This window comes from Eubalaena glacialis, chromosome 15, assembly GCF_028564815.1.
Source record: "Eubalaena glacialis isolate mEubGla1 chromosome 15, mEubGla1.1.hap2.+ XY, whole genome shotgun sequence".
Classification (NCBI taxonomy): domain Eukaryota; kingdom Metazoa; phylum Chordata; class Mammalia; order Artiodactyla; family Balaenidae; genus Eubalaena; species Eubalaena glacialis.
This window is the reverse complement of record NC_083730.1, coordinates 71887021-71909348: the sequence shown is the minus strand read 5'-3', so window position 1 is coordinate 71909348 and position 22328 is coordinate 71887021. Positions and strand designations below refer to the sequence as shown.

Sequence of the window (22328 nt, the reverse complement as noted above, 5' to 3'; positions counted from 1 at the left end):
CGGTCCCTCCTGCCCTGAAACCCTCCTCTCAGCCAGCAGGCCTCAGGGCCCTGCCCCTCCTAAAACTGCAGTGACAGTGCGGACAGACACAGGAGTGCCGTATGGGCGACAGGTGTGGCCCCTTTGCTCCCACACTGCGGTACCTAAGGGGGACATGTGAGGACAGTCTGTGGTGGTGGATATTGAAGACTGCGAAAGTTTCTGGTTTTGTTTTAATTTTGTATTTATGTTTGGATAGGTAGTACATTGACTTGGTTCAAAATTGAAAAGACACAAAAGGATATATAGTGAAAATTCTGTTTCCTACCACTTTCCTGGTCACAAGTTCTCCTGGAGAACACCATGTTATTTATTGGTTTCTTGCGGGTACTTCCAGAGAGAGAGTTTAGGAACACACCAGCCAGTTCCTTTACAGAGACATGAATAGTCAGTTTTCATCGTTTGTGGTACTTATATTCCATAAAGTCAAACACTGATTTAGTAAGTGCTAAACCATTGCTCCCAGGAGAAATACAGAGTTGGGTTCCTACAAACCCCAGTCACAGCATTTTTATCAGCTGGTCAAGGTAAACCTTGTTTTATGTGTGTCTCTGTTTAAAGACACCTTATTTAATATATACTGTTGATTCATTAGCATTGAACTCATAGCCAGCAGCATTGTAACTCACGCCTGAACAAAGCTCATCTAACACATGTATTTTCTCTAAAAGGCACATCACAGCCTTCTTGTGCTTAGGAACACCAGACTGCGCTTTAGCACTACACTGGGGGTGGGGTGGGGGCATTTTAAACAGCAAAATCACCAACAAAAAGCACCAAAATGTGGAAGACATGGCACTAAGTAGACTGTGAAGAAGTCACTTGTTTACAATATGAGAGCTGAGACAGACGGCAGAGCACCGCCTCACTCGACCTCAGCTGGGGATGTGTACTTCAGGCAACTCGAATTTTTCCCTGCTATGCACGTCTGTGAATGACCGTGAAAACGCCACAAGCACTGATTTCCGGATCACCAGTAAATTTTAGCAAGCAGACAAATTTGCAGATGTGTCCTCTGTGAATAATGAGGATCGACTATATATATATATTTCCTTCTCACTTTTTTTAAAATTTATTTATTTATTTATTTATTTATCTTTGGCTGTGTTGGGTCTTCGTTGCTGCGCGCGGGCTTTCTCTAGTTGCGGCGAGCAGGGGCTACTGTTCGTTGCGGCACGCAGGCTTCTCATTCCATGGCTTCTCTTGTTGCGGAGCACGGGCTCTAGGCACACGGGCTTCAGTAGTTGTGCTACACAGGCTCAGTAGTTGTGGCTTTCGGGCTCTAGAGCGCAGGCTCAGTAGTTGTGGCACACGGGCTTAGTTGCTCCGTGGCATGTGGGATCTTCCCGGACCAGGGCTCGAACCCGTGTCCCCTGCATTGGCAGGCGGATTCTTAACCACTGCACCACCAGGAAAGTCCCCTCACTTATTTTTAAATACTGATAGTAAACTATACAAATTGAAACTGTTCAGTACCTTTCATTTTTCCCTTAAAAATACATTTGAAGGCCATGCCATTATTAATTATTAATTTATGCCATTATTAATTTATTAATTTACAGTTTCAGAGGAGTCCTTCATGCAGAAGGACCATGTTTGTTCAACCAGCCTCCCCTGACGGATATTTAGGTGTCCAACCTTCTGCTCTTTTAAACAGTACTGCTGTGAATAACCTGTGGAAAGCACATCTGCATGTGCAGCTGGAGGGTGAATTCTTAGAAGCACAATGCTAGGTAGAAGGGCCCGTGCATTGCAGGTTCAGGTTGCTGTAGCAGATTCCCTTGGTGTGGAGATTGTTCTGGTTTACACTCCTGTCTCAGAGGTGGGAGAGTCCTCTCCTTACCTCCTTTGCCAGCCTAGTGCATGCTCAGACTTTATTTTTGCCTATCTGGTTGATAACAAATGGTACCTTGGTATAGTTTTGTTTGCATTTCTGTTTTGAGTGGGGTTGAACATCTGTACATTTGTATTCCCTCTTACGTGAACTGTCTGCTCATGCACGTGGGGCCTTTAAAATGTCTGTGAGCACAGAAATCTTAGCTGCCCAGCTGGCGCAGTGGAACCCAGTGGGTCAGACCCTGGACCTTGAATCGGAGATACCAGAGTCCAAACCCCTCTTCTGCCCCTTCCTGGCTTGCTGCCTTTATGCTAACCCTTTACCTATCTGAGCCTCAGTTTCCTCATTTACAAAATGAGAGTCATAAGACTTTCCCTCATCCTGTGCTGTGAAAGTTAAATGGGATGCTTTGTGTAATGTCCCTAACATGTGCGCAGCCCCTAAATTAGAAGCACTCATTAATGGTGGTGTTGGTGTTGGTCAGAATTGGTTTAAAAGCACACTTGTGCAGGCAGAAAAGGGGACCTATGGGTTCCTGTAGCTGAGTCCAAGGAGCGTTCTCTCTTCTGCACCCCTGGGTGTAGGTGCGTGGGCGGTGGCAGCGGGGCTGTCTGTGCCTTCCTTGGGTGGCGTTGTCCTTGGGCAGGCTCCCCACCAGTGAAGCTTGTGAGGGGTCAGTGCTTCCAGGCTACGTCCTTCTCACTTAGCAACCCCGTAACTGCCTTCCCCTCAGTGGTTCCAGCAACAGTTCAGGCCTGTTTGCATTACCCTGAGCCAGTCCCTGTCTCCGTGGATTGAGAGGGCCAGAGAGAAGGACAGTTCTCTGAGGGAAAGCCAGCGTTTCAAAGCCAGAAGATCGAATGGATGCGGGGTGGGAAAAACAACAGGTGTCCGTCACAAAATAATAATAGTAATTCCCACCGACTCCCACTGCCACCTGCCACGTCCAGCTGGCAGCCTGCCCCAGGGCTGCCTCCACTTCCACCGCACCAGCCTCCCTCCTTTGTCTGAGAAGCAAAGCCCAGTCTGGGCTGGTTTCTGCTCCTGTAGTCAGGTCCTGCTGGGATGACTGCAGAGGATGCCCTGTGGGGGTGTTTCTGCCTGTGGCTCCTCCCCCATTGTAGGATCTGGAGCGTTAAACCCGCCAAGCCCATTTCCTCATCTCTAGCACAGGGTTCCTGCAAAGCTTATTGGATGTAAACTGCCCACTCCAGTGCTCAGCAAACAGTAGTTGGGTGATGATGGTGTTTTAATTAGGTGGCCTGCTTCCTTTGCCTCCTGGGTTCACAGCACAGTTCAGAGCTTTTATAAGAATACTTAATGCTTTGCAGTTTGGGAACTTATTTTATTTATTTATTTTTGGCTGCATTGGGTCTTCGTTGCTGCGCTGGCTTTCTCTAAGTTGCGGACCGTGGGCTCAGTAGTTGTGGCGCACGGGCTTAGTTCTGCGGCATGTGGGATCTTCCTGGACCAGGGCTCAAACCTGTGTCCCCTGCATTGGCAGGCGGATTCTTAACCAGTGCATCACCAGGGAAGTCCTAGGAACTTATTTTAGATTGTCTCTTTGAGCCCCCTCATCCTGGCTCCTAAGCCTCTCCAGCCGTGGACAGGGAGCGCTGTGTCTGGCCTGTCTGAGGGCAGGGGCAGCAGCATCTTGGCAGGGGGACTGCCCTGACCTGCAGGCTAACAGGGGCCTCAGTGTGTGTGTGGGGAGACTAGGTAGGGAGCTGAGGCAGCCCTGTTCCCAGGCAGCACTGCAGACCCGACAGTGATGAATGAGTGCTGGCAGCCAGCTGCCCGGGGTTGGGGAGAACTTGGTAAAGAGTCCCTGTGTGGCAGTTGTGGTGACGTTGACGATGATGACAGCTGTTGTGCATTGAGCAGAGGACACAGTCAGTTCTTTCCGTTTGTTGTCTCATTGACTCTTCCCATCAACTCTGTGAGGTGTTGCCTCCATTTTATAGATGAGGAAACAGACTCAGAAGTTAAATGGCTCTTCCAGGGTCACCAGCTGGAAAGTGGTAGAATCAGAGTTCAAATGAGGTGTGGTCTAACTCTGGCTCCAAGTAAGCTTCCATAGATTGCGTCTTCAGAGCTCACAAGAACCCCCTGAGGTAGGCCACACCTCTCCCTCAACGACTGAGGGTAAGTGGCTTTCTCTAGGCTACCCAGCCAGGGACTCGAGCCAGGTCTGAAAGCCAGTCCCCGAGCCGCTTCCTGCCTTGGACACAGCTAGCCTGCTCCTCTGCCATTGGCCCGTGTGTCACCAAATTGCAGGGACTCTGGATGCTTAGTCCCAGAAACAGACTGCATCCCCTCAATCCTGCCTCCTGCTGTCAGCCCGCCCTGCATACCAGGGCAGCTAAGCCATTTGTTTTTGTAAGTTCCCTCCTGCCGGACAGGCCCAGGAGGTGCAACCAGCCCCGTTGCCACCCTTCTGCCGCAGGCCTGTCCCTAGCACAGTCCGGGGAGCCTCAGGCTGTCCTCTTGTCCCAGGACTGACAAAATGCGATGGGGCTAAGGAAGGGCTATGCACAGAGAATTGTTCTTCAGAGGTGTGTTTTTAGTCAGCAGGTTTTTCTTAAGTGCCTGTTACGCACCAGGCACTAGAATGAACAATAGCCAGGGATGCAGCAGTGACAGACACGATCCCTGCCCTCAAGGAGATCTCTCCGCAGGGCAGCCCAGTGGCTGGAAAGCATTTCCAGTACTGTGGGGTGGCGCCAGTGAGGGGGACAGGAGGCTACAGAAGTGGGAGGGGGCACAGGAGGCACGTTCAGGTGAAGGCAGTGGCGGGTGAGAGGTGGGGCTGGTGGGGGTGGGGCAGGAATGGTTCCTGCCCTCTGGTGGAAGCACAGTTCCTCACAACAGGCTGACTGTGTGAGCCCTGCTGCCCCCGTCTGCTGGGCATCCCTGGCACCTGTTCCACTTGTTGGCAGATGGTCTTTAATAAGCATACCAGGCACACGTGTTGCCTCCGTAAGCTGCGAGCTCCTGAAGGCTGTGAGGCCTGGAGCCCTGATGGGTTTCTGGGACCTTAGCACTGGGCAGCAGCCTCCATCTGCCTGGGGTTGCCAGATAGCGCCGTGGCCAGCTCCTTCCTGAGCAGTCGGGCCAAGGTCCAGGCTTCTCAGCACTACCTCACCCCTGCTGGAATTGGCCTGTTTGCGTGGCTAACCCCAAACCCAGAAAAGCTGTTCTCAGTCTTTGAACATCGTTTTCCCTCTCTGAGGTCCTCACCTGGTTTCCTACTGTCCCCACAAGAAGCTTACACTCCTTCCTCGCCTCCTCTCTGTCTTCCTGCAGGTCCAGCTGCAGCTGCTGACAGCCATCGTGAAACTCTTTCTGAAGAAGCCGACAGAGACCCAGGAGCTGGTGCAGCAGGTCCTCAGCTTGGCCACTCAGGTGGGTGCGCAGCTTCCCTGCTGTGCCCAGCACAGCCCTTGTTCCACGGAGGGAGCTTCAGTCCAAGGAGTCAGACCTGGGTGGTCCTGCCCCTAAAACTGGCACCACTGGGGTTTGGCCCCAGAGCATTCCAGGATCCCTGCTCAAGGAGCTCAGTCACAATCAGATAGAGGTGGGGCGGGGGCAGGTGGTGACTTTGAGCCAGACCATAAATGAGAGAGGAGAGGGAAGTCCCTGAGAACCGGGAGGGCAGACGGTGGAGGAGGCAGGGAACAGAGGCAGGAGCGGGCTGGGGGGAAACCGGGGGGCTGGGCCACATCTGTTCAGGCGGTTTACGGGTGTGCTCCCGCCAGTTCTCAGGTTGCCATCATCAGTCGCCCTGTGATCCCACCCGTGTCGTGGGACTACGGATGAGGCTCCCCCTTCCCCTCACCTGGTTGCTCTGAGTTTCACTGGCTTCTCATCACCTCCCAGGACTCAGACAACCCGGACTTGCGAGACCGCGGCTACATCTACTGGCGCCTGCTCTCCACGGACCCCGTGGCTGCCAAGGAGGTGGTGCTGGCGGAGAAGCCGCTCATCTCAGAGGAGACAGACCTCATCGAGCCCACGCTGCTGGACGAGCTCATCTGCTACATCGGCACCCTGGCCTCCGTCTACCACAAGCCGCCCAGCGCCTTTGTGGAGGGGGGCCGGGGCGTCGTGCACAAGAGCCTGCCGCCCCGCACGGCCTCGTGAGTACCGGGGACCACTCGCTGGCCTGAGCCCCCCCACCTGCTTCCTCGGTTCAGTAGCACAAGCGCTCGGGCCTGAGTCTGAACAAAATTACGATTCTAGCAACTTTTTAGTGAATGCTTACTACATACCAGGTGTTGACTCGGTGACAACAGCTCTGAGAGATGTCCCCTCTTAAGAGATGGGGACAAGAGGCATAGAGAGCTTGAGTGCCTGGTGCAGCATCCCAGGCAGCAGAGCTGGGCTCAGATTCGATTCTGCCGGACTCCAGAGCCCTGTTCCTCTCGCCTTCCTGCTCTGCGGCTCCCAGGGTTGTTGGCCTGGTTGTCCAGTCCTCTGGGACCAGCACCCGCTCTTCTCTTTAGAGTGGGCTGAGTGAGGGGAATACAGATGGCCCTCCCTTCCCTCAGCCCATGAAGCTGGATCTCTCGGAGAGCCAACAAGATGGATCAGGCTTTGGAAGCGGGAGGAAGGGGGGGATATAGACAGGCTTCTGGGACAGTGAGGAGACCCAGGTGCCTGTCCTGAGGGTGGATCCTGGAGACTGGGGGCTCTGGCCTCCCTGAGATAGCCTGACCCCCCACCCTGCTGAACCTCTTGCCCTGTCCTGGCAGGAGTGAGAGCACGGAGAGCCCGGAGACGGCCCCTGCCGGAGCGCCCCCTGGCGAGCAGCTGGATGTCATCCCCACCCAGGGCGACCTGCTGGGCGACCTCCTCAACCTGGACCTTGGCCCTCCGGTGAGTGGCCCACCCCTGGCCACCTCCTCGGTGCAGATGGGAGCTGTGGACCTTCTTGGCAGCGGCCTCGACAGCCTGGTATGTCCTGGGGCCCCCTCTGGATGAGGTTGATAGTGATCTTTGGAAGAGCGATCATTGAACGCCCTCTCTGCCAGATGCCAACCAAGGGCTTCAGGCACATTTGCCTGCAAAGGTGATCATGTACACCTTACACATCGGTGAGAAACTGAGGCTTAAAGAGGTCAGGTGACCTTCCTTCCAAGAGCACACAGCTGCTAAGTGGCAGACACAGGATTTAGCCCCTTGCCAGGCTGCTGAACCCCAAGAGACCTGGGGCAGTGTAGGGCCTGTCCTAGCCCCTTCCCCTGAGTCTGGCATCTTGGCCCTGTAAGGCTGGAGGAGCCATACCTGCATCCACTTACCCCACACGCTGCACTGGTTGGGGGTAGCAGCCCAGCAGGCCTGAGAGAGGCCCATGAGAGGTCAGGGACAGTCCCTCCTCCCCTGTGAAAGGGGGTGGTAAGACTGGCCTGGGTGTTTCCCTGGGATTTCTTCAGGCAGCTGGTAGAGCCGGGTGGAGGGGGCAGTGGGGCCCTTGTCACTTGGCCATGCCTGGCTCAGGTCCCCAAGGCCACAGCATAGGAAAGGGTAGGAAGGACGAGGGTGGTCAAGTGAGGCCAGTGGGTCATGCCCTTCACAGAGACAATGTGGACCCCTCATAGGCCCGGCACAGCCTCACACCAGGCCCCTTTTGGGTGGAGCAGCAATGACTAATTTTCTCCCTCTTTCCCTCTCTTTTTTATCTCTCTGTGTCTTCTTTCCTGGCTTTTCTCTCTGCATGTGGCTGCCTGTTCTCTTCACTCTGCCTGCTTCTGCTTGGAGATGGGGGATGAGCCTGAAGGGGTATGGTTCAACCCTTGTGCCACCAACCCTGCTCATAGATCGCCCACCCAGCATCCCAAGGGTTGGATGATGTCAAAGCAGTCCCTCCCTGCTAGCCCTGGCCTCTGTCCAGTGTCCTGGCAGCCTCCGCATTGACTGCCCAGCATCCAGCTGCCCTTGGGCCCCCATGTCCATTAATTCCTCAGCCCATCCTCACTACCCTACGATGAAGTTGCCTTGTTATCCTGAGGCTCGCCGGCCCTCTCAGTCCCCACGACTCCTCTCTGACATCCTGGGGTGCGTGCTCCCGTCTCCTGAGCACAGCCCCCTCACAGCATTGTGTCTCAAGTACCCCTTTATCCATGGGCTGTTAGTTTGTGAGTGTCCCCAGCCCTTTCCCTCAGGGCCTGCGGGGCACGGGAGGGCTCGGCCTCTCCTCTCCACCCACCTCACTCTGTCTTGTTTCTGCAACTTAGAGTTGATGTGATGGCAGCCCTGCAATACCCACTCCTGGCCTGCCCCCCTGTTTTCTAAAGGGCCAGGTGGCCACACTCATCCTGAGGCCCTGATGTCCCTGCCTTTGATGCCCGCCTTTGACCCGTTTCCCTTCCTTTCTAGATCGGGGCCCCCAACTTCGTGTCACCCCCAGCAGCAGCAGTACCAGCCAACCTAGGAGCACCCATGGGCAGTGGCCTGAGTGACCTCTTTGACCTGACCAGTGGCGTGGGCACCTTATCAGGATCATATGTGGCTCCCAAAGCAGTAAGTGCCATGGCTTCTCTCGTGGCAGGACGTGTGGGCTCCTTAAGTGGCCCACTGTGTGGGATCGGCTCAGGCCGGCCAGGATGGGCTCCCGGAGCAGCAGTTGGCCAGCACGAGGCTGAGGGCAGCAGGGAGCACAGGGAAGGGATGCTAAGTCGGGCGTGGAGGCCTGGGGAAGGCTTCCCAGAGGGTGGTGTTGCTGGAGCTCAGGCCTTCGGATCAAGTCAGAATTAGCAAGGCAAAAATGGGGAGAGGGCTCCAGGCCCAGAGTTGAGGGAGAGCCCACACCTTCCAGAAAACTGGCAAAAGTCCCATCTAGTTGGGTCAGTGGTTCTCAGTGCTGTCCGACCCAAAGCTCCTTATTGATAATAGGGGTTTTATAACTCCCCCTCCTTTCATAATAAATGAGATCTGTGGACTGTACATCCTACCTACACATATAATTTCAAAAATGATAAGATGTTGTCATCGCATAAAAGAGGCTTAAAAGGAAGAGAGTGAAATGGTGTGTTTCTGTGTTGTGGAGGCTTGGGCATGCCCGCCCCAGATCTGATGACATTGTTGGGTGCTGGCAGCAGTGCAGAGTCACAGTGACACCACAGCTATAGAGAGTGTTTGTAGCTCACGTGCCATGAGTGATGTGGCCAGAGGTGCCATTAGTTTCTGAAATGGTGACTGACTTCCAGTAAAGTTCCAAACAAAACAAGGAACAGGCTTCCCTTGATTTTCACCATCATTAGTTTCCTAGAAATTTCAGGGCATGTTGAAACCATGCAGAAAATACTCAAGGGCTGCAGGACAGTGGCTCATTGTGAAGACCGTTGTCCCCAAGGCAGCATCCATGACCCCAGCCCACCAAACACAGTGTTTCCCCCCTGCCACCATTGCCTGCCTGGCGGTGCCCCACAATGCCCACTGGGTCACCCAGGGCAGTACCCCCGCCCCCCACCCCCAGACTCTTGCCTGGACCAGAGCTGAGGAGGGAGGAAGCTGGCGAGGTCGGTGGCACCCGCTTTGAGGCTTTGCTCTTGATCCTGGTGCAGCAGGAGACATTGGAAGGTTTTAAGCAGAGATGAAGCAAATTTGCACTTGAGAGCGATCCTTTGGCCACCATGTGGAGGCCAGACTGGAAAGGCTAGAGCAGAAGCAAGGAGCCAGTGAGGAGACTGGCAGGAGTTGGCTGATGGCTGCCGGACAGCAAGGCACTTGTAGGGGTGGAAAGGAGGCTGGACTGGAGGCAGACTGGAGGCAGGCGTGGCAGGACGTGGGGCTGGCGGGGAGGGGGATTCCAGCTGGAACAGTGGGCAAGGGGCAGGGTGAGGGAAGGAGAGCTGAGTTCGGGGTGTGAGAACACATGGGCCTGGCACTAAGGAGAGCACAGTGTGGGCCAGGCTTTCAGCCTCAAGGAAGCTGCCAGAGGGGACAGACGTGGCCTGATCCCTCACAACACTCAGGTCACACACCATGTCTGCTGCTTCGTTCCCAGCCAGAGCCCCTCTCTCTCTTCCGAGGTCCCCTCCCCAAAGCAGGACACAGCAGGGCTTCAGGGGCACAGGGACATCTCCCTCATGACTGGGGAGCTATGAGCCAGCACCTGCCCTGCCCTGCCCGCTACACCACAGTGGTGGTGGCCAGAGCCCCCAGCCAGGATTCCTGGCAGGATCTGGGCCTGAGGGGCCCCCAGCAGACGGCAAGTCTAGTGCTAGCAACCACACACTTCCGTGCCGGGTACTGCATGAACGTGGCATGGCCACCATCCCACTAAGTCTTCCCAGCAGCCTTATGATGCTGTTATTCCCATTTTTGCAGTTGAGAAATCTGAGTGCTTTTGCCTAAGGTCACATAGCTGGTAAGTGACAGAGTCTGGAACTAAATGTAGGGCTGTGGCACCAAAGCCTCTGCCCCCAACCCTTATGCGATCTTTTTTTTTTTTCTTTAAAGATTTAATTTCATTTATTTTTGGCTGCATTGGGTCTTTGTTGCTGTGCACAGGCTTTCTCTAGTTGTGGTGAGCGGGGGCTACTCTTTGTTGTGGTGTGCGGGCTTCTTACTGCAGTGGCTTCTCTTGTTGCGGAGCACGGGCTCTAGGCACGCGGGCTTTAGTAGTTGTGGCTTGTGGGCTCTAGAGCCAGTAGTTGGGGCGCACGGGCTTAGTTGCTCCGCAGCGTGTGGGATCCTCTCGGACCAGGGCTCGAACCCATGTCCCTGCATTGGCAGGTAGATTCTTAACCACTGCGCCACCAGGGAGGTCCCCCTTATGTGATCTTAAAGTGTTTAAGAACCTCAACGTGCCTACCTTAATGTCATGGGTTGTCAGAATCAGCTGGCCCTCGGGGAGCTTGCCCTTTGCATGTAGGTTCATTTTAACAGGTATTATCACTGCTTTGTCTTAGTGGAGAGCCAGATGAGTGTACCAACCGGAAGGAGAGGTGAGGGGATCCCAGGTTAGGAGTAATCAGGGCAGGCTGCCTGGAGGAGGAGTCCTTGCAACATGGGCAGGACTTTCTCCCTCCCACTACCGTAGTCACAGGCGGGTTCTGGGATGTGGGTATGCTCTCCCTCCAGAAGCAGTGGCTGTGCGGGCTACATTTTCCTGACAGCGCTGTGACTACCTCGAATTGTTTGTCCTGCGTACATTCCCCGCCCCTCCTGGTCAAGGGGGATGAGGCTCTCTGTACAAGAACTTGGAGTTCCTCAAGCACTTGGGCCAGTGGGTGCTGACAGTTCTAGACTCCATGAACCTACAATGACCAAGAGAGATGAGGTCCCCACCCTCGGCAGTCAGGACGGTGACAGTGCCAGAAAGAGCCAGTTCTGCAAGAACCTGGGAAAGGAAGCCAGGTTCCTTGGAGGGGCGGGGAGCAGGGAAGTCACCGTGGGAGCCCTCTGAGTGCTGTGTGCCAAATCACAGCTCATGGCTGAAGCCATGAGATTCTGCCCTCACAGATTTGTCTGGGGGAAGCAAAGCACGATCAGAGTTAGCAATTAGGATGGGGTCAGGGTGGGGCATGCTTTCCAAGCAGAGGGAACAGTGTGTGTGTGAGGACCAGAGCCCAGGGAGAGCAGGGCACCAGGCCTCGGAGGCCGTGGGCAGTGGAAGCATTGCAGGATTGAGGGGGTTCAAGGGTGCCATGATCAGATTTACATTTTAAAAGATGGCTTTGGCTGCTGTGGAAATTGGGGATAGAAGAATTGGGCAGCTATGCGGTGGCTGCCATCTTACCTGGGGAACTCTGATGGTGGCTCAGACGCAAGTGGTGCCTGTGGAGAGGGGAGAGCAGAGGACGTGGTGGCAGATGGGAGGAGGTGGTGTTGACAGGACCTGAGCTGCATGACCATGGCGTGGGGGTCAGGGTGGGCTGAGGGCTGGTGCCCAGATGCTCTGGTTCCTGGCGTTGGCGACTTGAGAGACAGTGGGGCGTTCACTGACATAGGGCACCTGGGGAAGCTGGCCTGGGGCGGGGCTGTGAGCTGTCCTGGTGAGAATGGCAACCTGAGAGGCATTTGCGCGTCCACAGGATGGCCCCCACTGGTGTCCCTCACGGGCAGAGCTTTAATTCATGCTGTTCGCTTAGCAAACGTTCCCTGAATACCAATCTCACACCAGGCTCCGAGCCAAGGATGCAGACAGAAAAGCAGAACCCTCCCCCCGAAGAGCTGTCTGAGGACTGAGAAGACAGTTTATTTGCTAAAACGTCACTGCAGCGGGAGGCTGGAGAAGGAGCCTTGGGGCAGGCTTCCCGGAGGAGGTGGGGTTGAGCTGAGACTCGGATGACAAGGGCAGCCAAGCAAGCAGCAGAAGGCCTGCCAGGCAAGGGGTCCTCTTAGTACTGTCCTTGGTCAGGCCAGTTTGTACAATTAAAGGCCAGCCCTGCCTTCTGCGAGGAAGGGCAGGCTGTGACAGCCAGGGAGGCCTAAGGCTCTGGCCGAGGCCCAGAGTGCCCTTGGCTCTCGACTCTCCTTGGCTCGTCAGGAGGCTGGCAGGGCCCGCTTGTCTCATCGCCTTCCTCAGCCCTGCTTCTGAGTCGTCCTTCTCTGACCTCTGGAGACTCGGCTCAGCCTTGGGCACACCAAGTTCCTCCCTGCCCTGCGCTGCTCCAGCACGTGGCCACACCACGGCGGGGGGTCCTGGGCAGGCTGTGCAGGAGTCTTCCTCCCATCCCACGGTTCATATGGTCGTCCCCTGATGGTAAAGGCAGGTGTGATCGATCTGAGAGGCCCCTTTAGGTGTGAGGGAACGGGCGTGGGGGAAGGACCCTCACGTGGGCTGTGGAGTTGGGGACATGGTGAACACCAGCCCCCTTCCCATCGTCTTCCCTGCAGGTCTGGCTCCCGGCTATGAAGGCCAAAGGATTGGAGATCTCAGGCACCTTCACCCGCCAGGTGGGCTCCATCTCCATGGACCTGCAGCTGACCAACAAGGCCTTGCAGGTCATGACCGACTTTGCCATCCAGTTCAACCGCAACAGGTGAGCTCCCCGAGGCCAGCCTGCTGAGAGCCCATGCTGGTGACTGCAGGCAGGCGCTGAGGGCTGTGGGCCTGGAGCCTCTTTCTGGTGAAGGAGGATATTCCTCACAACCACATCTCAGACCAAAACTCTGTAAAGCAGTGATTTTTCCCCATAGTAACCTCTTTATGTGGACACCAAAGTATGAGGTGGAGGGGCAGCGCACCTCCCTTTATTTTTGCCTTCCGCCACTGCCCGGGGGGCATTTTACTGACATAATCTCCAGATCTGAGCAGCTTCCGTCTCAGGACCTGTCTCTAAGAAGGAGGATGGGGAGTGGGCCTGCCCGCCAACCTCCCCCACGTGGCAGGATTAAATCACCAGACAGGACCTCTGTGAATGGTGGCTGCTCCAGGCTCCTCACCGCCACCAGGTCCCCTGTCAGTAGGGAAGGTCTCCTGTCTGGCACCATCAGGGTCTTCATGGACCAGGCCAGCTAGGCCAGGGCTCTCTGGGGGACCCCAGCAGCCTCTCCTGATGATCCTTCTTCCTGAGCGGCTCTAGTGATGAGCAAACTGAGCCTCTAAGAAGTTGACTGAAGGGGCTGTTTCCTCAGGGAGAGCCTGTGGGCCAGTGGTTTCCGACCCTCCGTCAGACCAGGGAGGGTGGGCAGCTCTGCTGCTTACCCTCAGGGGACCCTAGAGGCCACAGAAACACTCCAGTGTCTCTTATGCTCTTGGGCATACTCCTGATTTGCTCACATGCTGCTATACCAAGAAGCAGGGCTTTTCTGAATCTCTGTGGCCATCTTATGATCTAGCCAGTTCTGGCCCAGACAGTAAAACCCAGTGTGTTGCTTGGGATGGTCACATCCCTCCTGGGAGATGGAGGTTGGTCACTGAGAGTTGGGCAGTCACAGAGTTTTCAAATTAAAAGAAGCTTAAAGGCCCCCTGGTTTGTTTTGTTTTGTTTTGTTTTGTTGTTTGTTTGTTTTTTCCCCTGGTTTTAAATGGAGCTCCTTGAGGGCAGGGCAGGGCAGGGGCTCGCTTACCTGGGCCTGCCCAGCACCTCACCCAGAGGAGAAAGAGGAACAGAGATGGGCTTCAGGCCTTCAGCTGTCCCAGATTTCTCTTCCTGTTCCTGTGGCCATTGAGGGGTGGGGAGTGGGGGTCAGGAGCTTGTCCTTCAGGCCTGGGTCTGGGCCTGGGCCAGCTCACTGGAGAGGCTTCTCGCCAGCTGCTGCCCAGGCTCTGGAGCCCCAGGAGCCCGCCTGTCCTGTGTCAGCACCTGTTCCCCTGCCACCTCCACGGGGGCTTCTCTCTCCCCAGCTTTGGCCTGGCCCCCGCCGCCCCCCTCCAGGTCCATGCGCCGCTCAGCCCCAACCAGACTGTGGAGATCTCCCTGCCTCTCAACACAGTGGGCTCAGTCATGAAGATGGAACCTCTGAACAACCTCCAGGTGTGTTCCCGGCAGGGCTTGGCACCCCAGTCCTTACCCACCTGTCCTGGGGAGGAGCCTGGGGGAACCGTCTTGGGCCTGGCTGGTGCTGGCAAAGGGCTGTCTGTGGAATCTTGCTCTTGGACACAGACTGGGGGCGGGGATGGGGAGTGGGGGAGGCCGGTGGGAAGGGGGTGTTGGGCATGGCTACTGGGGAAGTCATGAGAGGGAACCTGCTCAGGTGGGCTCACAGGGAGCAGGCACTTCCTGGGGCCTCAGGGTATCGAGCATCAGGGACTGATCAGGGACCCCCTTGTTCCTAGGTGGCCGTAAAGAACAACATCGACGTCTTCTACTTCAGCACCTTGTACCCGCTGCACATCCTGTTTGTGGAGGATGGGAAGATGGGTGAGTCATGAGGGTACCCCTGGGGTCCCTAGAACAGATGGATTGGCTTTGCCCCACGATAGAGTCCATGAGTCGCCGGCTTCCCTGCAGAGTCTAGAGTGAGGGTCACACCTTCACCGGGGCCCCCAGGGTCTTATCTGGCTAGCTCTGCCCCTCAGCCTTGCCTGCAGCCTCTAGACAGTCGTCCCATGGGCCCCCTGAGGCAGGGAGCCTCGGCCATGTGTCACACCTGATGCCCATCCCCTGTGCCCCAGCTGGAACCCCTGGGAAGACTCATCCCAGCACCCAGAGGGCATGGAGCACTTTGCCCACATCATCTCTGTCACATCAGAAGCCCTGTAACACCACTGTGACTAATGAGCAGGGTGCTCGGCTCCAGAGCAGCAGGAGGGCGGATGTGGGTGGTAGTGGGGAGAACTCTGAGGCCCAGAGGCAGGAACCCTGGGTCTTTTGGGAACAGCACAAGTGGCCACCCTCACAGAGCTCAGGGTTTGCTCAGGGAAGCAGGAGGGGCTGTGGCAGAGCCAGTCCTGTCCTCAGCCTCAAGGTGGCAGTGCCCCCCGACCCACTTCCTGCTGAGGGTGACTGAGCGGGATCAGGGGTGTATCAGGATCCCACCTCTACTCCTCCAGACCGGCAGATGTTCCTGGCCACGTGGAAAGACATTCCCAATGAGAACGAAGCCCAGTTCCAGATCAGAGACTGCCCCCTGAATGCGGGTAGGACTCCTGAGCCCCACCCCCACTCCATGCTGCCCCTCGCCTGTGCCCCAGGCCTCCCCATCTCTGACTGGGGGCCTTCTGACCCCCAGAGGCCGTGAGCAGTAGGCTGCAGAGCAGCAACATCTTCACCGTTGCCAAGAGGAACGTGGAGGGCCAGGACATGCTTTACCAGTCCCTCAAGCTGACCAATGGCATCTGGGTGCTGGCGGAGCTGCGCATCCAGCCCGGCAACCCCAGCTTCATGGTGAGGGCCCCCCCTCCTGCCTGCCTGCCGTGGGGCCTCTGCCTTCCTGTCTTGGCAGCCTCTCCCGTTCCCCTTCTTCTCGGGCTAGGGGTCGGCCCTGATTGGGGGGCACTCTAGCCCAGCTGAGCTGGGATCCCTTTGAGCCTGGCATTGGAGGAGCATCAGAATTCTGACCTTAGAAAGCTTCCAACTCAGTCCCATCTAGTTTCTCAGATAAGACACCAAATTGGGTCTCAGAACAGTGAGTTGGACTAGAAGATTCTGTAAAATTGGGCCCTGTGAGGTGGCCCAGTTAGCCCAAGGCCCGTCTGACTGGAAAGTGGCTCCGCTGGGCCCCGGCCCTGGCCCTCCGGCTCTTCCCCACCTGAGTGTCCTCCTGGGAGGACGTGGATTCCGAGCAACTCATCCTTCCTGACCTTTGAGTGAGACCTCAGTCAGGACGTGGCTTCCCAGAGGCCAAGCCGCTGTTCCAGGCCCTAGAGAGCCCAGGCTTTGCTCCTCCCTGCACCCAAGTCTCGGGCAGGCATGACCCTCCAGATGCTGCTCCCTGGGCCCCGCTGGTGGTGTGGGCGCAGAGGTCGGGTGGGGCCTCGGCGGTGGCTTCGGTGGTGGTAATTTCCGTCTCCCTGTGTTCGGTTGCTGCATGTCCACCTTCCCTGCTGGTGCCCGTGGTGCAGGACTTGGAGGTTAGCGGATTGCTTTTCTCTTCCTCTTCCCCTCCATCCTCCCAGCCATGCCTCGCACACCCCGTCTCTTGGCCCGGCTCTCCTGAGTTGGCCTCACCCCGCTGCCCCCGAAAGCCGGGCAGACACGCATGCAGGCTGCAGGCAGGAGGATAGGCTGCCCTGTGCTCCTCAGCCTGGTGCCTTCACTTCCCACAGTCAGTGTGCACAGAGCCCTTCGGAGGAGACTGGGGCCCTGACTGCTAGAGCGCCACGTGCCCCTCCCCCTTCCCAACGGCCCCCTTCAGAGGGGTGATGTTGGCAGGAGGGGTGGCTGCGCTTGTCTCCGCTGCTGGGGCTCTCCAGGCTCTTCCCGCAGTTAGAGCCGAGCCAAGTCTGGCGTGCCTGCTTCCTGTGCAGGAAACCAGAAAGACCACCCAGCGTCCCCATGGCCTCCCTCCCAGCCCCAAACCTCCTCCGCCCTCCATGGGCTGTGGGGGGCCTGGCAGCTCTGCAGGGTGCGGCCAGCACTGCCTGGCAGCCTCGGGCTTGTGATTCATGCAGCAGAGGGCCACGGTGGCGGGCGGACAGCAGGCGTGTGGGTGCGAGTAAATTTGGTCCCCACCCGGCTGGCTGCGACAGCCGCCCCCTCGCCTACACCACACAGCTGCCCCAGCCGCTGCTGCCACCAGGCCACGTGTGCGTACCACCTTCTCCCATCTGGTTCCCTCCTCTGCCTTCCCCGCCTGTTCCTTCCCGGCCCTGGACAGGAGCTCCGGGAATGAGCGCTCCCTGTCCCCTGACCCCTCTCTCCCTACAGCTGTCCCTGAAGTGCCGAGCACCGGAGGTGTCCCAGCACGTGTACCAGGCCTACGAGACCATCCTCAAGAACTGAGGCCCCGTCCAGCATCCGCTCCAGCCTTCCACCAGCCGCGTTGAGGAGCCCCCTGGGAGGTGGCAGCACCTCTTTCTCCCGGGAGGGGCTGGGCAAGGCTCCTGGCACCCACGGGCTTCCCTGGTCCTGACAGTAGGGCCTGCCCGGGTCCTCGGGATACTCCCGTGCTTGAGACCCCCCTCTTTCCATTGCTGCTGATGTTTAGCGTCAGATGAGGAGGGGACCACAGGAGCCAGAGCGGCACAAGAGCTGGACGGCGAGATCCAGGGTTCTTCTCTTGCTTTTCCCAGCACCTGAGGGCGAGCACACAGTTCCCTCCTCAGGCTCCCAGCCCAGGAAGCCCCCTGCCCCAGTCTCTCTTGGGGTGGTGTTAGTCTCTCTTGGTGGTGCCCTCCCCACCGCCCCTCTCCTGGGACGGGCCCTGGCAGGCGTCCTGGCGTGTGTGGAGGGTCCACTGGGTACCAGGAGAGCTGCTCTGTCAGGACCTGGGGCTCCTAGGACCTACAACCCCACCCTCCCGAGCACTGAGCCACTCGGGGAAGACCAGGCAGAAGCTCCCAGAACCCCTCCTGGGCTCCTGCTCCCCTGGCAGACACGCACGCCCGCTCCCCCTCTTGCCCGCGAGAACGGGCTCTGCCTCTGATATATTCCTCGGTGTGCCCGGGGTTCCTGGAGCGGAGACACGGCTGAGAGGTGGGGCATGTGGGCGAGCGGGGTGCATCCTGTCTGGGGTTTCTCCTTAGCATCTGCTGCCCCCCTCCTGGCCTCCCAAGTTTCAGTTGTGTCTGACAGAGCATTAGGTTTTCCTGTTAACTGCTGTTTAATAATAAAAAAAGATTCTGCTTTTGGCAATCACGGACACTTTTTTCCTCTTCCACCAAATGTCAGAATTAAAAACTGCTTCCAAGTGGTTGAGGACGGTTTTCTTGAGCCCTGCAGTAACGATGTCTAATATATATAAATAGAGACTATATATTGTATGTTTACTCTTATTTTCAAAAAGAGAAAGTGAATAAAAATGATGACATCAAGTGTGTCCCTGGCCAGTGTGTCAGGTCCTGAGGCTCTTCTGGGCAGGGTTCTGGATCTCCTGGGGTCCAGGGTCAAGGGCTTGAGCTGTCAGCCCCTCCCTAGCCCTGCTGACAGTACCTTTCCCTCTCTTGTCCTTGGAAACTGCCTGCTGAGGCCTGCTGGTCTCCCAGCACCTCTCCCACCCTTGACCCCAGCTCTACCCCAGCCCACGCCATCTTGACTTTAGATGCTGATTGGGCCGAGCCCATCTTGGTTTTCCTCAGCTCCTGGGAGCGGCAGGGAGGCCCAGCACCAGGCCTGTCTGGGTGGGCTGTTTCCCGCCCTGCATCTGCAGGGGCCTCCCCAGCCACCACCAGGGACACCCCATGTGGCTCCAGTTCTGGCACTGGCCTGGCTCCCGGGGTGGGGAGGGAGGTGGGGGGACCCTGGGCAGGGCTCTGTGGGCAGAGCTGCCAGTGGGTTCTCAGTGCCTCTTGGCTGGTGGGCCCTCAGCCCCTTCTTGCCATGGCCACTCCCTGCACCCTGCCCATGCCGGACACACTGCTATCCCAGCTGCCAGGGCTGCAGGAAGGGCATTGGCAGGGGCGCCTGGCCTTCCACTGCCCCACCTCTGACCCCTGGGGTGTCACCATACTGCCCTGGGACCCCAGAGTCTAGAACCAACCAAGGCCCCTGACTGCACAACCCCAGTTCTCGCCTCACCTGAAAGTCCCCGGCTCAGAAGGCCCCACACAAACGCAGCTGGAGTCCCCTCCGTCTGTGGACTCACTGCAGCCTGCCCTGTCGCCTGCCGTCCTGACCTGCTGAGGCCCAACGCCCACCCAGCCTTGTGAGTGCACTGCTGTCCCCAGTGGGGCGATGATGAGGCCCAGGACCAAGCCCCTGAGGTGAGGGGGAAGTGCCAATGAGGAAGGCTGTCCTGGCTGGACAGAGGCCCTTGGACCGTCATCGGACACCTTGGGTTCGTGTGCTCAGGCCTCAGGCGGTTGTGGGAGGAAACTTACCATGATTTTGTACCTCTCCAGCTTTCCTGTCCCTCCCTCACCCCAGTGACACCCATCACGTGCCTCCTCCCCCTCATGTGCTCTCCCCGGTCCCGGTCCCCGTGTGCTCAGGCGTCCTTATTCTCAGCTCCCGATGCTTCTCAGGGGCCTTGGCATCTTGCAAAAGATTCTCCAGGGTCCTGAGCCTTCCCAGCCAGTCGGGGAATTCAACACAGCAACCAGTTATTTGAGAGGGTCCAACAAACACCCAGGGGCCTGATGGGTTCCCTGTGTGCCAGACACCCTGCCAAGGCCTGCGGCGTGACCTCATTGAGCATTTTTTTTATCTTCAACTAGTGGTTTGTTTTATGGAGAGAGTGATTCTGGACCATGGTGAGATCAGTCACACAAAGGATAAAGTTCTCCCTTCCACACTTCCTCAGTTCTTTTTTTCCTGCCTAGAGGCAAAGTTTGTTGCTACATTTTGGTTTTCCAGGAATAATTCTGTGCCTGTATAAAGCAAATCCAGGGAGATGTTTACTAAATAAATAGCACACCCTAGACGCTACCAGCACTTTGCTTTATTTACCTATCAGTACAAATAGAGCCACCTTGGAATTTCTTGTGCAGATGGGCTGGTGTCTGCAGACGGACATTCTGGCTGTTTCCATCTGTGACTCCAAGCAAAGGTGCAGTGAATATCTTTCTAGACATCCTTGCTCGTAGACACAAATGCAGCTATAGGATCTAGCCGCAGAATTACTGGACCAGAGGGTATAAGCATTTCACATTCTAAATTTTAGTTCTTGTTTTGAAAAGGTAATGCATTCACATGGTTCAAAATCCAAAAGGCAAAAAGAATATAGAAGTGAAATATTCCTCCTTCTCATTCTTCTCCCTAAAGGGACCAATGTTACCTTCCAAAGAGACTCAATGATGTCTAATACGATTTTTTCCCTTTTTATACACAAAGAGTAGCATGGAATACACCCCGATCTGCATCGTACTTGTATCTTGGAGACTTTTCCATTATTAGCCCATCATAGAGAGCGGCCTCATGCCTTTATATAACAGCCGTGTGGTTTTCCATTGAATGGAGGCACCATGATGAACCAGTCCTCGCCGTGATGTCCTCTTAATTGTGTCTCTGGTGGTGGTGGTGCAACTGATACTGCAAAGAACATACATTTTCATGTCGGTAAATTCCTCAGACTGAAATTTCTGGGTCGAAGGTAGGTGTGTTCATCATTTTGATAGCTACTGCTAAAACTTCTCTAGTTTACAGCCCCACCAACCAGGAATGCGACGCCTGGTTCCCCACACCCTCACACACTCAGCGTATCGCGGTGTGTTTAAGTGACGGGCAAAAAACTGTACCTTACTGTGTTTTAAACATGCCTCCGTTCATGTGTTTTCGAGCCATTTGTGTGTCCTTTTCTGTGAGCCGTTTTCATATTTGTTGCCCTTTTTTGATATGGTTATTGGTCCTTTTCTTCCCGATTTGTCGTTATTTCTCCCCATTTTGTTACTGTTTTTACTTTTCCATGCTGAAATTGTGTTGGGCATTGTCGTCCTTCAATCTCTTCTTCCTTTTTTTTTTTTTATAAATGTATTTATTTTTGGCTGTGTTGGGTCTTCGTTGCGGTGCGCGGGCTTCTCGTGGCAGTGGCTTCTCTTGTTGCGGAGCACGGGCTCTAGGCACGTGGGCTTCAGTAGTTGTGGCACGCAGGCTCAGTAATTGTGGCTCGCGGGCTCTAGAGCTCAGGCTCAGTGGTTGTGGCGCATGGGTTTAGTTGCTCTGCAGCATGTGGCATCTTCCTGGACCAGGGCTTGAACCCGTGTCCCCTGCTTTGGCAGGTGGATTCTTAACCACTGCACCACCAGGGAAGTCCTAATCTCTTCTTTATTTCCAGTGCTTGTCTCATCTCAGTTTTTGCATTTTGAGCCTGTTCCATGTGGGCTTTATGTTAGGAACGAGGTAGGGATTCAACTTTCTTTTCCCAGATGGTTACCTAGTTGTTTCCACACCATTTACTGGATAATTCATCTTTTCCCCACAGATCTGAAATATCATTTGTATCCTATACTAAATTTCCACATATATATCAGTGCTTTTCTGGACTCTGTTCAGTACCAGAGAATTTGTCTTTACATTGGTCATTGCGTTTGTTTTTGTTTGTTTTTGTTTTTGTTTGGCTGTATCGTGTGGCTTGCGGGATCTTCCCCAACCAGATGTTGAACCCAGGCCATGGCAGTGAAAGTCCAGAATCCTAACCACTAGGCCACCAGAAAACTCCTCACCACTGAGTTTTTTAAAAAGTACCTTTATATTTTCATAATTTATAGTACCCTCTTATTCACCCTTTTGGTCCCATTTGAACTTTAGAACTAAGTTTCTTTTTTTTTTAATGATGGTATTATTTTTATTTGGATCACATCAAATGTTTATATTAACTTATGGAGAATTGACATCCTCAAAATGATGTGAGGATAATAATATTAATAATATTAATCTGGACTTCCCTGGTGGCGCAGTGGTTAAGAATCTGCCTGCCAACACAAGGGACACGGGTTCAAGCCCTGGTCTGGGAAGATCCCACATGCCGCGGAACAACAAACAAATAAATAAAATAAATAAATTTTTAAAAACCCCAAAACAAATAATAATAATAATAATATTAATCTGTACATCCAAATATAGGAGTAGATGCCTTTCCATTGTTTCATGCTTTCTTTTACGTCTCTATAACTTTTTTTTTTTTAATAAATTTATTTATTATTTTTGGCTGCGTTGGGTCTTTGTTGCTGCGCGTGGGCTTTCTCTAGTTGCGGCGAGCGGGGGCTGCTCTTCATTGTGTGCACGGGCTTCTCATTGCGGTGGCTTCTCTTGTTGTGGAGCACAGGCTCTAGAGCACAGGCTCAGTAGTTGTGGTGCACAGGCTTAGTTGCTCCACGGCATGTGGGATCTTCCCGGATGAGGGATTGAACCCGTGTCCCCTGCATTGGCAGATGGATTCTTAACCACTGCTCCACCAGGGAAGTCCTCTATAACCTTTTAAGTTTTCTTCATTTAGAAGTTCTTGCATGGGGAATTCCCTG

General features: G+C 55.4%; 1 protein-coding gene and 1 non-coding gene across 3 annotated transcripts in view; both read left to right on the top strand.

Annotated features, from left to right (window-relative positions):
- Positions 1-18066, top strand: part of AP1B1 (adaptor related protein complex 1 subunit beta 1) — a 51713-nt gene extending 33647 nt beyond the window's left edge. For both annotated transcript variants that reach the window (XM_061170469.1, XM_061170468.1), the window contains 10 exons: positions 5183-5281; positions 5756-6015; positions 6631-6832; positions 8255-8398; positions 12722-12867; positions 14175-14304; positions 14607-14691; positions 15324-15410; positions 15503-15657; positions 17140-18066. In XM_061170469.1, coding sequence (XP_061026452.1) covers positions 5183-5281; positions 5756-6015; positions 6631-6832; positions 8255-8398; positions 12722-12867; positions 14175-14304; positions 14607-14691; positions 15324-15410; positions 15503-15657; positions 17140-17214 — 1383 coding nt within the window. In that variant the 3' untranslated portion in view covers positions 17215-18066. The remainder of the gene's footprint in view (positions 1-5182; positions 5282-5755; positions 6016-6630; positions 6833-8254; positions 8399-12721; positions 12868-14174; positions 14305-14606; positions 14692-15323; positions 15411-15502; positions 15658-17139) is intronic.
- On the top strand, positions 13364-13460 carry LOC133076025 (small nucleolar RNA SNORD125). Its single transcript, XR_009697447.1, has one exon. It is a non-coding gene; the product is annotated as a small nucleolar RNA SNORD125 (small nucleolar RNA).
- Positions 18067-22328: the final 4262 nt, after the last annotated feature.